This window comes from Melanostigma gelatinosum (assembly GCF_949748355.1).
Source record: "Melanostigma gelatinosum genome assembly, chromosome: 18".
Classification (NCBI taxonomy): Eukaryota; Metazoa; Chordata; class Actinopteri; order Perciformes; family Zoarcidae; genus Melanostigma; species Melanostigma gelatinosum.
In genome coordinates, this window is record NC_136651.1 from 16,390,350 (window position 1) to 16,405,562 (window position 15,213).

Below are 15,213 nucleotides of genomic sequence, written 5' to 3' on the forward strand. Positions count from 1 at the left end.
CACAATCTTCTATTGGCAATATATTTATGAAACAGTCACAACAAATGTAATGTACATATTTGGCCACTGGGTGGCGATGTAAAACCAAACAAAATGTGGTCGGTGGAGGAAATTCTCTGGCTGTGGGAAAAGCATCATGCATCCATCAAAGTTCAACAACTCAAGTAACTGAGTCTTCATGAATGCCCTGCGTCTCTGTGACTCATCTGTAGATTTATTTTTCATTAGTATTGAGGATTGGGTATTTTAACAGTATAGGCTGTATTTGTATTGCCAAAAGGAGACATCCGCTGTTTTCAAAGGGCCCTTGGTAAAGAGGATTTGTGTGCTGTCCCTCCCAGCAGAAATCCCTCCCAGAAACTGTCAACAAACCGTCATCCCCTCAGAGAAGACAGAGGACTTTGAAGAAACAGTTGTGTTTACCAAGTTGTTTAAGATGCTCTTATGTAGGCCGATTATAGTCTGATGTGACGCTGTGTTTGCTTAGATTCTAGTTTGTCTTCTTCTCCCGTGCCTTAAGGGAGTGTAAGGCTTAACATTTACAATGTGGGCTTCTAGCCATCTCATATTCACTTTTGTTTTGAATCACCTTTGTTTCAGTTAAAGAATTTGGTTTTTGTATTATTATTATTATTGTATTGTTTTTAAAGAGCAGTCAGACATTTTAGTGAAATATTTTTATATGTATGAGATGTCCCTGTGTGGAAAATGTGCTGTTGGTGTGCAAAACGAAAAGTCTGCTGGAATGGTGCATTCAAGTGCAGTTGTATGGATTTGGAGAGAAACATAACTCCCCTAATTGCAGGTCAGTTGGAGAATGTGATGCTGTTTTAGGTTGGCTCTGATATGCTAGATGGTGAGATACAACTAGTGAATTTTACACCTGTAGGTTACAGTCTTTGTGCTAAGCTAGGCTAAACAGTTGTATCAATCTCTGTACAGGATACGCAAAGATTAAAACTGGGATTTTCTCAACTGACTCTGGGTAAGATTTTACACCTTTCTCACTTTGCAGCGACACATCACGTTACCTTGACGACCCCAAAACTACCAAAGTACCGGTATGTCCCAACACATAAAAGGTCAAATGCAGTGTGCAGTATGTCCCTCTGCATCCTGTCACATTCTGCAGTTTGCAAGCCAGCATGCTTTTCTGGCTGACCCACAATATATGAGCGAGAGGGTCAAAGTTCAAGATGCCATGTTATGAGGAAGTAGTATGTCCCAATTAAATGCACGTGACAGCTGAATAGACATGAAGCCGTCGTGAACGTCATTAGCAACACCTGTGCTTGTCCTGCTCTGACAAGTTAAAGACCAGATTTGTCAGCTAGCCTCCACCTTTGAAAGAAGAATATACTTGAGGATATTGGGAAACCTTGGACCGTACAAATTCTGCCATATATGTTAACAACTTGTTTTCGTAGTTTTGTCATGTTCTGCGTTGTGTAGGACTGGCCGCCATTTATGGGAAATTGAAGCAGCTTTGTGAACACTAGCAGAGCTTCAATAAAAACATACATGGTGATGTCCAGCCTGGGCCATCATGTGTTTTGTGGGAGTGGACAGAACGCACCCATGGCTCTGACTGACAATCTGCTGTGGTGAAGTAAGGATTTACATGATCCTCCTCTTTCTTTTCTTTTTGTCTCGGGGCCCTTGTCCGTCGAATGTTGGTCCAGCTCTTGGTGCTATCTCAGTCGAGGGCATGTTCGCTCCTCCCTTTCGGCTCTGCTGGCGTGTTCCGGCCGTTGCAGTGTGTGGGGGCCTTGATAAGGTTATCAGACAGTCTCTTACTCTGAAAGAGCCTGCTGCCCTCAGATTTCACCCCTTTGCTCCCACTCCCTCTGACTTCTCACTCAGCGTATCTCCTCTCCTGTCATCCTTTCTCTCAGCATCTGCACCTCCGTCCTCTGGGCCTGCAGCTGGCTGTTTCGTGGTTGGACGGGCTTTCTGTATGCATGGCCATGTTTGAACGCGTGACGTAGACCTTAGGCCGCACCTACGAAGCCTTGTCACTCTCTGTAGGCAAACCTAAAGATCAGTGTCAGTGATTGCTTTCGCAGCACTTTTGCAAATTGTTCAAGAGGCTCTGATGTGAAGATCCGCCCACAGCTGTCACGTTACTGCACAAGCCGTTTTATTTAGATATCTCAAAATGCTCAATATTGACCCACAGCACTGGTTGAATAAGTTTGTGCATTACGACCAAAATAATCAGAGGGATTTTGTTTTACCTGAATAACTTTTAGAGGCCCGGAAATGAAAAAGTATTCAGTAATTTGAGTGACATAGACAGGACTTTAGCACAGCGTGCTTTGAGGTAAAGTTATTGCCAGAGAAACAAATCAGGGCATCACGAGAGTCGTTGGGGTTCATCCTCTGCGCACCATGACTGTCTGTACAAAATTTCAAGACATTCCATTCAGTAATTGGACCGAATAAAAAGGCAGAGACCAGAGAAGTGTTTGAAGAAACGCATCTAATTTTAGTGTTTCCTGTCCCATCATGTCATGAACCTCTAGATTTATCGACCCATCGGAGGGGACCCTGTCCTCAGCTTGGGCACCACTGCAGCAGACACTGTTTGCTATGATCCCTTCTTTAAAATTGTATCGATAAGTTAACACAATGAAAAGAAAATAAGATTACATTACTCATTACATCAAGTCGTCCATTTTTATGGCATTGTTTGCTTTTATGGGACAGCTTTTGACGGGGACACACGGGGACTGAGTGAAGGGGATGGCATGTGGTTCCTGGGATACCGCTCACCACATGGCTCAGATCCAAGACGGCTTGGTACCCAGGACGCCCCAGCCAGTATCAGCACTCGCCACTCTTGGCATATTTCATGGGCAGACGGGCGTGTCGATAAATGAATCTTTTGCGGCAAATGCATTTTGCGAGGGATGCATGTAAATGGGGCCTTCGCTGGCTGCCAGTGCTCGACTGTGGGCTGACGAAGAGTCCAAAGGTCATTGAACATCACACTTTAGAAACTCAAATTAAACTTTCAATGATTCCTGGAGCTCTCACTTGTAACCACGTCATCGTTCATGAGCAGCTTCAATGTTTTTCTTTTCTGTTTCCAGCATTGGAGTGTGACTTGAAGGCATCGTGTTGATTTGCTTACTTGTGAAATGGACGATTTAAATCCCCCAAAAAAAGGACACCACAGGAAAACGTGGTCTTTTTCTGACACTTTGTAGGCGTGGCTTTTTGTGCATGTTTTGTCGCCGCACTTATCTATGGGAGCGCAGGACGTGCTGGGCCACAACACAGTGTCACCGGCAATCAAATAGTATCTCACCCCGACACTGTGTGACAGCAGCGGATGTGATCACACATCATATCCCTGTGACCAGTCATGCAGAGGAAATCTGCTGACAGCTTGTGTTTCTGTTTGGATTATTCTGTCGGTGTAAAATAACAACATGATGGATCACTGGCATGTCAGTCAACACTGACTCTACAAAGGCAACGCAATTCCGTAGCTTCCCTGTGGTTGTTATTATGACTTCAGGGCCTATAACCTTCACTTATACATTTTGTTTTTATTCATCAAACGTGTTCTGGATCTTCAGCATTCCAAACTTTTCCAGCTTCTCCCTGTTGATTAACGGATGCTCCGAGTTCTTGCACTCATTATTTCTTTGCATCATCTTTTTGCAATCGCTTTCAAATGCCAGAATTGTTTTTACTGCATCTCATATTTATGTTCTTTATAAAATGACACTTCAGTCGTTTGTGAACTGTGGTATTTCTGCACAGGTGCATTCTGGGAAAGCACTATAAAACAGCAGCTCTGTATTAGTCACACCGCTCATACAGATTTGTAGGCCGATTTGCAGCATCATCTTGTCTCTTCCCTGTGATTCACTTGAATAAAAACTATTTTTCATTTTTAGAATTAAAGCCAAACCTACCCCCTGAGTTCAACTTCCAAACCGTCTTTCTTTGTATAAACCGGAACACAATGAACCAGTTCAAACCCACTCATTTTATACGGTTGGCCCCAATTTTATTGAAAGCACATAACATGCTGTTCCATCAAATGCTAAATCTAAGAACATGAAAGGTTTGCGTTAGTCATTTGTAATGAGGAACATGAAAAACAAGTCAACGGCTAAAACAGTTGACATGAAATCAGATAAAAATGAATGAACAGAGAAGAAATCTGGGTCCTACAACTGTCAATGGGATTTTTTTTGGGGGGGGGGAGGGAGTGTATGGCAAAAACTGTTCAGTTGGAGATATTAGGTGTGATAAAATGTTTGTGTACGGTGGTGGCGGATGTCTTCCAACGGTAAACGATGACTCAGACTCCAACCTTTCTTAGATCTCCCTCTCTTACTCCCATGAATATGCCTCGGATGCCTCAGGCCGTCCTTCCATCCTGCAGCGTTTCCACGGTACCAGCATTCATTTGCATGCAGCCAATTTGCAAGACAAATTTCTGCCATGTTTAGGTTCTGTGTGTGTGTTTGTGTGAGATGGTGCCGCATTTGGATTGGGGTTTGTTGGTTTTGAGGCACAGCGCTGATGTTTGGAAACTTGATTTTTCTTTCTTTTTTCTTTCTTCAATGGTCTCTTGGATGGAACCGATTTGGTGGATCATTGTTGTTGTTAGTGCTGAGACTGTTTCTGGTACCGACTGTGCTGTTACTCCACTGTTTAGGCAGCAACTTTGCAGTCACACTGCAAACAATACTTAAAAAATATATTCAATGCGTCTTTTCGTGCAGCTTCTGATTTAAAAAATGAATAAATAAATAAAAAAAAACACTTCCCTAAGAAACTGTTTCCAGGTGGAGCCGTAACTGTTGGAAAAATCATCAAGTCAATTTGCAGCTTTCAGGACACTACCATGCCTCAGGCAACATACATGCAAATGAGCAAAAGCTGGATCACCACATAAACAACTCCAGCACAGTCCTCATCTGCCATTTCCTCTGACATCTGTGAAAAACATTATATTAAATCAAAATGGCTCCACATTAATCTTGTCACGCTCATGCAATTATACACAGTTGGATGAATGTTACAGGTGCACGCATCCCCCCCCCCCCCTTCCCCTTCCCTTCACACACACACCACCACCCCTCCCCTTTCAGGACCCATGTCCTGTTTGTTACCGTAAGTCCCACCCTGCATGTCCCTTCTTTCTGCTGGTTACCTGTGCAGGATTGTGATTTGCTCTGTCTCCTCTCACCAGGATGCAGCGGTGGCTGCAGCAGGTCCGAACTGTAATGCATCACAACGGGCGCTGTTGCCCTGGCAATACCAACACATTTTGCATAAAGACCTCAGATTTGTTTACCAGACCGTAAGCCCTCACGTCTCCTCTGTTCCCTGTGCAGACACTGATTTCCCCGTGGCACAGCATAGGTGAATAATACACTTTTGGGGAAGTTATGATCACTTCTTTTCATTTCTATATCAATACTTTTGCAGGTAAACTCAAACAAACAAAAATAAATGATAAAAATACTTTATTTGAATTCAGCCTTTCAGCCAACCATACAAAATGCACACACATATATACATAATATAAAATGATTTAACAACTATCCTACTACTGCACTCATGGACTTGCACACTCACACACACACACATGTTTTCATGACTTTTGGGACATTACATTGACTTGAATTCATTTCCTGGAACGTTACACCAGCCTTATAAACTCTACCAGCCTAATCCTACACTTAGCCTAACATAAACCTTAACCGAACCTTTACCTAACCCGTACACCAATCTTACCCTAAACCTACCACCAAGTCTTCACCCTATATTGTAAAGATCTACAAAATGGAGATGTGCATTTTGTCCCAATAAAGAAGGAAAGTCCTCACAATGTGACTGTGTTATCAGATGTATGTCCCCACAAGTTGGGTAAAATGCACCCAGAAGGTAACCTAAGTCAGGAACACACTAACTACCAAAATCCTGAGAGAAGAGATCTGTCTCAAGATGCTTTTCAAGGAAGATACGGTTACCGCAGATCTCAGATCATCAGTTCCAGAGAACAGCATCATATTGACCAAATTCACCTGGTTTAGTTGTAATTCTCGTTGCATTCAGGAGACACATTGATGATCTGATTGGGCCACAGCAAGTGAGAATATGTTTTGGAGCCATACTGTTTAGGGCCCTGTAGAGCAGCAGTGACACTTTAACTTCAACATTTTACTCAACCGGCAGTCAGTGGAGCGGTTTCCGTACAGGTGTGATGTGTTTTCTGGTCCAGTTGGTATCAGATTTAAAAGGCACCGGTGATGATGTGATTTGCCTCAAGCAGCTTAATGTCCTAACAGGTTTGGTGTTTGAGGAAGGTGGTGAGTCTTCGGCGCTTGTTTGTTGATGTTAATCCAGAAGGCTGGCTGGGTGTGGCAACGGCTCAATCCCTTTTCCGCAGCCTTGCATTAATCCCTGTATCCCATTGGACTCAATGCACTGTAACGGCCAAGCAGTTACATTCCATGTAGACAAGGGTGTGTGGCCAAACTTCTGACAGTTTGTGGAATTGTGATTTTTTTGTTTTTACTGAGATTATAGAGCCGGTTATGTCTCTGGAGGAAGTTGCTGAGCCTCAAACCGAATAAAACGGATGCTAACTGTCCCGCTGACGAATATCTCTCTGGCCTGGGATTTGCATGGCGTTCCAGGCGTGTCATTTGAATGCAGCGTTCCTCCGCTGCACTCTATCTCTGGTCCCAAAAGAGCTTTTCACCCGAGGCCACAGTCCCTATAGTCATTCTACATCCTGCTCCGACGTGAGCGTGGCTGGGAAAACACACATAAAAGAGGCGAGTGTTGAAGTTAAATTGTGTTTGCAGTGCTCATCTTAGACAAACGGTGCGCATGTTTCTTTTGCCTTGAAGGTGCAAATGATTTTACGTTTCACTTTGCATGTCTGTGGTCTAGATCTAGAAGAACAACCAACCATGTGCCGGCTTTTCACACTTTATTTCAACGGAAAGCATTTAGCAACTCACACACACACGGACTCCCGAAAGTATAATATACAATTAAGCAGACTTCAAATAAATTATAGGAATCCAAAAATAATGTTGCTTGCTGCCTTTTTGTCGTCAAAAGCCAAAAGCATATTTAAAATCTGAATGACAACAGCGCATTCAGCCACATGTAAACGCATCTCTGAGAGATCACTTCCAATATATTAACACATATAGAATTTCTTCATGATCCAGGTGACGTTTTTTTTCTTTCTTTGTTAAATCGCCTTCAAGCAGAAGTTAATACCAGCTCATTGTTTGAGTAGTATGGTACACATGAGGCTGCGGTGCTTCTTCATGACTTCATGCCGTGCTGGCTCTCGTGGTGCCGGCGGAGATCCACCTTGCGCTGGAAGCCCTTGGCGCAAATGTCACATCCAAACGGTTTGAAGCCCGTGTGTTTCCTGCTGTGGGTGATCAGGTTTGAGCTCTGACTGAACGCTTTGCCGCACACTTGGCATTTGTGGGGCTTTTCACCTGCAAAATAAAACGCACACAAATAAACCAGCGAGAAATCTTTTCCAAATCATTTTGTGGAGAGAAGTTCAGGTTTGTTATGCGCACCATAAAAAGGTACCCCCCCCCCCCCCCCCCCAAAAAAAAAAGATAAGCATGCATAACTACGGGTGAAGAATCATGCCATTGTTCAGATTCACAGAGACTTCCTTTCACAGAGCTCCGCATGAAGCAGGAAAACCAGATATGCAAATCCACAGGACATTTGGTTAAGTTTCTTTTTCTGATTTATCAGTAGATATATTACTCCTGGAAACAATTCCTGCATGCTGCACCTGGAAAGCAGAAGATTACAGCAAGAGGAGCCATGGACAGTTTCATATATGGCCACCTGCTGTAACAGACAATCTGCATGATGTGACTTACCGGTGTGAATGTAGGTGTGTTTCTTCATGTCAGACTTCTGGTGGAACCTCTTGCCGCAGTACTGGCAGGGGTAAGGCCTCGTGTCCGAGTGGATGAGAAGGTGCGTGGAGAGCGTGGAGGAGCGCTTGAAGGATTTGCCGCACATCTTGCACTCAAAGCTTTTTTCCTGATTTAGGGACGAAAGCACAAGTACAGAAAGGTTGAAGCTTCACGATTCATTGTGGCCCTGAAAACAGACATTGACACGATGACAGATTCATCAAAGTAAAAAGAAGGCAAGGGCAGCAACTCCGTTAGCCGTAATATGAAAAAAACTATTTTGAAAAAACAGCGCTTTTAAAAGCATTGCTCAAAACCGCTACTTTCCCCTCTGAGTGTGCGCCCTTACCTCATGTAAACATATACAATCCTGCATTCACTTTTACATTTTCAGGAAGGTTAAGTACAAATTAAATAAAAGTCAACCTGCAAGTTGCTCTTCCATTGACCTTGTATTGCAATTGTTGGATCAGTTTTAAGTCATACATTGTAAAACCTAATCCTGTGACATCAACCGATCTTTGAAAGAATTGTAAATAGATAAGCCATGACCATTTCCTCAATATGACTGAACGAATTTGAATGAACTTCATATCTTCATATCTATCAAATGTATTTAGTAAAAGAACAAACTAAAGAACAAACTTTGAACTTCACTCAGGTAAGTTCAAAGCAGCAGGGACACTTTGGGGCAATGCATCCATTTTACACAAAAACGTTGGGTTCACTCATCTCGCTGAACGCTGCTCAGACTGTGAAAAGTGATGTAATGCCCTGTAACGAGCTCTACAGATACATAATAACCCCGGTGATGTCATAGTGATGTCACCCGGGTCGTGTCAATTTGGGCACAGAGAATAGTAACTTTTAACAAAGCGCCTACGTCACAAACCGAAAGACGTTGGGATGGAAAGATGTGGCCTCTTACCGGGCATTATAGCTACTTTTAGATAGTAGCCCACTAAACAGAAGCTTGTAATGTGTTGTGTTGTTCAGCGTCTCTGAGTCCCCGGCATACCTGAGAGTGGACGTTCATGTGCTGCTCTAGACTGACGGCGTGGCCGAAGGTTTTCCTGCAAATGCTGCAGCCGAAAGGTCTGGTTCCGCTGTGCGACCTCCGGACGTGAACCTCCAGGCCGTGGGGCGTTGAGAACACCTAAATGAGAGGCAGTCCGTTGATAAGGGTGGCTGACAAGTTCGACTGAATCTCCAGCTGATCACAGATTTGACCTTTTTGGCCTCAATAAATATACGAGAAGCTTCACAACCACAACAAAAAATGTTGCGCTCACCTTTTCGCAGGCGATACAGTGGTAGTAGGTGTCTGAGGTGGGGGAGTAGTGCGTGCTGCAGTCCAGAGGCTGCTGAGGCTGCTGAGGCTGTGGGCTGCGGCTGATGTGGGTGCCGTACAGGTCGCTGGTGTGCTGCAGCACCGTGGGGCTGAAGCTCAACTGGCGGAGCTTGTAGGAGGACGGCACCGGCTCCCAGCCGTACGACGACTTGAAGTAAGGAGCGAATCCGTCCATGTGGGGCTCTGAGGGGTGAACACCTACAGCAAACACACACAAAAAAGAAGAAGAAATCACCCATCGGATTGAAAGCTTATGGAGGTGGCAGGAAAAGATGAGAGATGAATGCACTGGCAGCTCACCATTTAGGTAGTATGGCTGTGTGGGAGCCATGGGGGGCCTGGCTGGCTCTGGGTGAGCAGGTAAGGGTTTCAGCTCGGCCTCCTCCTTTTCAAAGGAGCAGCGGTCCGCAGGGGAAGACTGAGGCCTGTCTTCTGTGCTCTGGACCTCCGATGTGTCTTCTGCAAATAAAAGTGTGATTGAATTCTAAGCAACAGACACGGCTCTGTGTGATGAAACTTTGAGGGGACAAGGGGTTTGAAACTCTGGGGGATTTCAGATCTTCTGCTGGCCACCAAGGAGTCATACGGTGGCACGGATTAGCTCTCACATTTCATGGAATTGATATGTTTATTTTGTTATTAGTCGTGTGATTCGGTTTGTAACTGTTTGTATCTGTTTTTATGCTTCTTGGATATTAAATCCATTTGATTTGACTTCAACCTGCTGTTGTGTTTTGGAGACGATTGAGAGCAAGTGGCTGGAAGGGGGGTGATTTCTCCCTGTGTTCAAAAGTTATGGACATAACAATTGCACAGCAAGTAAATACTCTGTAACAACTGCAATGCTTCTTGGAGGACATTCTGTTTAAGAAGCATCTATTCAGTAATTAACCTTGAGGTGTATGACTTCAGTAATATATTCGATATGCATGTGTATCGAACGCAGCAGCAGCTTTAAAATAAAGACACATGAGTACAGCAGACAGTTTTCTTTTTTTCCCCGAGTCCTACCTTTACACGTTGGGGCCTCAGGCTCGTCTTCGTGTGATCGGTGAACATTATAGGACGAGCACCGCTTGTTTTTCACCAGGAATGACCGGGGCATGTTGATCCTACACACACCCAAAAAAATCGTTAGCGAACCAATGAATTCTTTTTGAAATATAGCATGATTGTCAATAAAATATTGCTTATGTCACATTTTGTTAAAAAGAAAAAACGGTCACTACAAGCATTTTAATCTAAGATTTTACTGAATTCCAGTCAGGCTACTCTGAAGTTATCGTTTCAGTCGTTAATGGCAGGTGCGTTACTCAGTTACTGTTGCATTTATTCGATTAAACTCACGCACTAATTGATTAATATGAATTAGTATTGATTTATACTTGGTCGATAGGCCAACAGAAGTTTCAATATTTCAGATGTTGAAATGATTCTATTATTTGTGAGGAAAACAAGTCGTCAAAAGTTTCACTCGCAGGGTCTAGAAGTTATAGTCGGCACATCTCAACTCACCGTTAACCGAGCAGGTCCCCGTCGAAAGGAAAAGTGCAGTTATTAACAATAATATTTGTCCTTGTTTCTTTTGGGTGTGAAGCGGCTCTGCGGAGGAAAGACGCGTCGCAAAAAAAATCCCTTCCTAAAAGTCAGAAAAGCAAAGCAGTGTTTAAAAAACATCACACTTGTTGCTCTCTCTTTTTCTCCCCGCCCTGATTTTCAATCAGATAATTTCGCAGGGGAATCTGACTGTGGTTTCAACCAATGAGAAGGCCAACCTGCAGATGGAAATTTGCATATAACACGGGGCCTTAGCTGTCACTGAACAGTTAGTGTAGACAGAGCGATGTAGTGTAAAACGTTAGGGTCAAATGATCAAATTGAAGCTCATGCATATTCGTTTCGAACACAGCGTTTCGGCGCTTTAAATGAAAGACAGTTTGTTTCCATGTTTGCCTCATTGCCTCATTTAAATTCAAACCAAACATACATCAATTTATGTTACTCTTTCTTTCATAAAAAAAGCATAAAAACAAAAGTTCTTCCAACGAACAAAATCCGAACAACATTATTTCCACCTCACAATGTTTGATTTACAGGATTTACTCGGAGTAATGCTGTGCATTGTGTGCACGATTTAATAAACGGCCAGAAGATCACATGAGACTGTAGCTCCTCCAAAGACACACACACTAAACCAGTCTGGGAGATCGACACTGTTGACTCTGTCTTTATTTATGAAAGCATGTCAATATTCAGACAAGAGATTTCTTCCTACTGAGGATGCTGGTGTCATGCATGAGCACAGTGACAAGATAGATTGAAATGACAAAATGAGTGAGCTTTTTTTACGTTTTTCTTTTTTTAAATTATTATTATTATTTTTTGTTTTTTTTTGTTTCATCAAATTATGTTAAAAGAACTTCATGTCGAAGAGTCGAGACACATTTTGAGGAGGAGGAGGAGGAGAGGATTTATACGAGGAAAGAAGTGCAAGTGCGACATCTTGTGGAGAGTGTGTGTCTAAAATCTTGACGCTTATATTGGAGTTTGGGACGTTGGGTATTTCCTGGACGTTGATAAAAGATGCATTTATAATATGTAATTGTATTTATTCATCCAAAAAATACCTCTGAATCAGTTACACTCAGTTGTGACCATCTCACAACACTTTTGAACAGATCTTTTTAATAAGCACTTTAGAAATATCTCATGTAATGTGTGCTTACTTTATGGTTACACACCAGTTTTTAAATACATGTATATGTATAAAAAAAAGTAGCTGACTTGTCAGATGGTCAAGTTCATAGAGCTTCATGTAAAGCCTTGGTCGAATATGAATATCAATAAAATACACTGGATAAGCACCCAACATGTCGTCCAGCCAGCAGCTCAATCTGAATAAATCTCCTGGAGACAGACTGCAGACATTTTGTCAATGACAATGACGTAGCATCATATTATATTAGGTTGAATGTCAAAATGTTAAATAAATGTCCAGCTTATAGTATTGAGAATATGGAAGTACATTTATGGCAGGAAAGACAAAAAAATAGTTAAGATGTAAGGAATGGCAAACCAAAAATAGTCATGTTGCGTAAGAATTCTGGTAAGTCACCATTTTTATTTTCATATCAAATTATATTTGGTTAAACTTTTGGCATCATAATTGGGCTTGAATTTTAACCTTTTACATCTAAAAATGTAAAATACAAGTCCCAATTATGATAAAGGATGTAAATAAAACAGTTTGAATCATCACCTCATAACTCTGACTTACAAACATAGAACTAATACTTACTTAATTTTGTCTTTAAAATTCGTAATTTTTTGCCTCAGTAGCTCAGTTATGCCCCTCCATACATGCATACATTCTACTTCTGCATCTGTTTTTTATTTGTATTCATTTTTTGCATTAATTAGCTTCCATATCTATCTCCCCACTACCTGGGATAAAAAACAACTAATTTGCGCGTGCGCTCTTCACATGTGGGTCACGCGAAACCGCATTACACACATTTCATCCTTCCACCAATGAGGAGATGGGAAAAACAATCTTAGCTCTGCAGCAGAGCAAAACTATATCTGGGGTTACAGATTAAATACTACTTCTGTGTTTATACATATAATTGACCAAGTTTATTTTAGATGTTGTTCGGGTGAAAAAGTTGTTGAAGTTGCGGTTGCGACTTGCGAGGCGCTAACTTGGGGGATTAGTTTGCATGCAGCCCGACAGCGGAGGCTGACTGCGGCGGGATTGGCTGTGAGGTGTTAAAGATGGCGGCGCCCTGTGGAGTGCAGCTACTCTAACAGGTAAACAGGTCCGATTATTCACGTCTTCTGTGGGTTTCTTGCAGCGAATCTCAACGCATGTGACTGGTTGTACTGCGCACGAGACGTTCGGCTTGCTTCTCCGCGGATACAACGCGGCTGACAGGCAAGATGAATCCCCGACCGAGCGTGGGTCGCTGCTCCCAGCTAACGTTAGCTCTCTGCGTTGGGACTGACTTGTTTTTGGAAAGACCCGGTGATGGGCTTTGGAGACGTTGCACGTTTAATTGTGGTTCTATCTGCGTTGTCTGTTGGGTTTGACGAAGTTGTCTCTTTACCAGAGGGAAGACGCCTGCATGTTTGTATAATCGGATAAAGTAAACCCAGCCCTGCCCATTGTTCTCAGCGAGTTGTTTACGACAGGCAGCAGCCAGTGGTCAGTCCACATACAGCAGCAGCTCTGCTGCTTCTCAGCCTCAGACCTCGGCGGGTTCTGGCCGGCATGACTGTCATCATGCATGTCGGTATAACAGATTGTCTTCATGGCCTTTGTGTGTTTTTTTTTTAATTAGCTTATTTGTTTGCCTCATAATGCATCACATTGGCATATCTCTTGCAGCTTTCTGCATCATATCCCTTTGCCTTATATCATTCGTCTGCAATCACTCATGGATAACACCTGTTCTCATTTGATTATCATGTCAATCATTAATATCCTGCTAGCATGTGCTCGTTCATTCGTCATCAGGCTCTCCTGCCACCATGCAGACAAAAATGCTTCACTAGTGTCACAGTTTGACCTCCTCGACCCATCTCTCACATCATGCTGGGCTGTCGCCATGTTTAATGTTTGTTTGTCACAACTTTGCTAGTTTATGAAAACACTAATATCTTACAGGGCTGTAGCTAGGATTACAGAGGTACTGAAGTCATGTGCTCAATGTCTGACCAGATGACTAAAAACAATGTCTCTGAAATGCTCTAATGCTTTTGAATTGAATTTTATTCTTTCAGCTGTTTTCTGTGCATTTCATTTCCTTAAATTTCAAAGTGTTCCTCTCACTGGTGTTTTTTTTAAATTAAGGAAATACTGAAACCTGTATTTCGTAGAGGTTTTAATGTAAAAGTGTTGTTCGGTCGTTTTGGAGGTTCCAGTTTAATTTCTATAAAGGAAGTAAAAGTTTGGATAATACTCAACCTAATTATTGTCAAAAGTCAATGAATTGATTCGTTTTATGATGGATTCATTGTTATGTCTCTAGCAACAAAAACAATCAATGACTATGACGTGATGTGATATGAAAGTCTTTGGGTTTTGCACAGAACAAGACACCTGAAGGCATCAGTGTTTTGCTGTATTTTCTGATATTTAAATAGACCAGAAAGCTGTCATTATTATAAGTCAAAAATAGTTCTGAACATGATGTAATATGTACTCAAAATAATTGTCAGTTGTTGCCCAAAGCCCTGTTTTTTAATGAGCCGGCTCTCGGCTGGGTTGATTGAAAACCATTGCATCGAGTGCACTGAGCAGGCTGTTTGTGTGCTTTATGAAACTGCTTTTGATTATTCACCGAGGAGAAAATAGAGGCCCTTGGTAAACCGCTTGCCAAATGTAGTTTCCAGTGCTCGGGCTGCATAAAGGTTCTTTGTGTCCTCACTGAGCGGGGTTCGTGGTTGTGCCATCGAAGACGCTCGCTCGGAGGGTGAAACAACAACAACAACCAGCCGCGTCATTTGATTCCACCTTCCACACCCAGACTCCCAAACCCCGTGACCGAGCAGTTAATTGATTGAACAGGGAGACGTTTGCGCCGTGACCTCTTCTGTGAATCAACAAACAGGAGAGCATTCAATCATCAAATCTTTGTTTTGGCACACACTAAAATCGGGCTCAACTTCATAATTTATTGTCGTTCCGTGTGTGTGTGTGTGTGTGTGTGTGTGTGTGTGTGTGTGTGTGTGTGTGTGTGTGTGTGTGTGTGTGTGTGTGTGTGTGTGTGTGTGTGTGTGTGTGTGTGTGTGTGTGTGTGTGTGTGTGTGTGTGTGTGGGGGTGGAGAAGGTTTTGGCTGACTTTATTAGAAGTAAGATGAAATCTGATACTTGATTCGTTTCTTCCTGTCGTCTTGGGTTCGATAGCACGTGACTGC

At 42.7% G+C, this 15,213-nt stretch overlaps 1 protein-coding gene across 1 annotated transcript; it reads right to left on the reverse strand.

Annotated features, from left to right (window-relative positions):
• Window positions 1-5,798: 5,798 nt before the first annotated feature.
• Window positions 5,799-10,944, reverse strand: gfi1b (growth factor independent 1B transcription repressor). The gene is made up of 7 exons (XM_079289858.1): window positions 10,810-10,944; window positions 10,306-10,406; window positions 9,595-9,753; window positions 9,236-9,492; window positions 8,962-9,099; window positions 7,905-8,070; window positions 5,799-7,499 (listed from the first exon to the last, which is right to left on the reverse strand). Exons 2-7 carry the CDS (start codon window positions 10,397-10,399, stop codon window positions 7,318-7,320), a joined length of 996 nt encoding a protein of 331 aa, XP_079145984.1. The 5' UTR covers window positions 10,400-10,406; window positions 10,810-10,944; the 3' UTR covers window positions 5,799-7,317.
• Window positions 10,945-15,213: the final 4,269 nt, after the last annotated feature.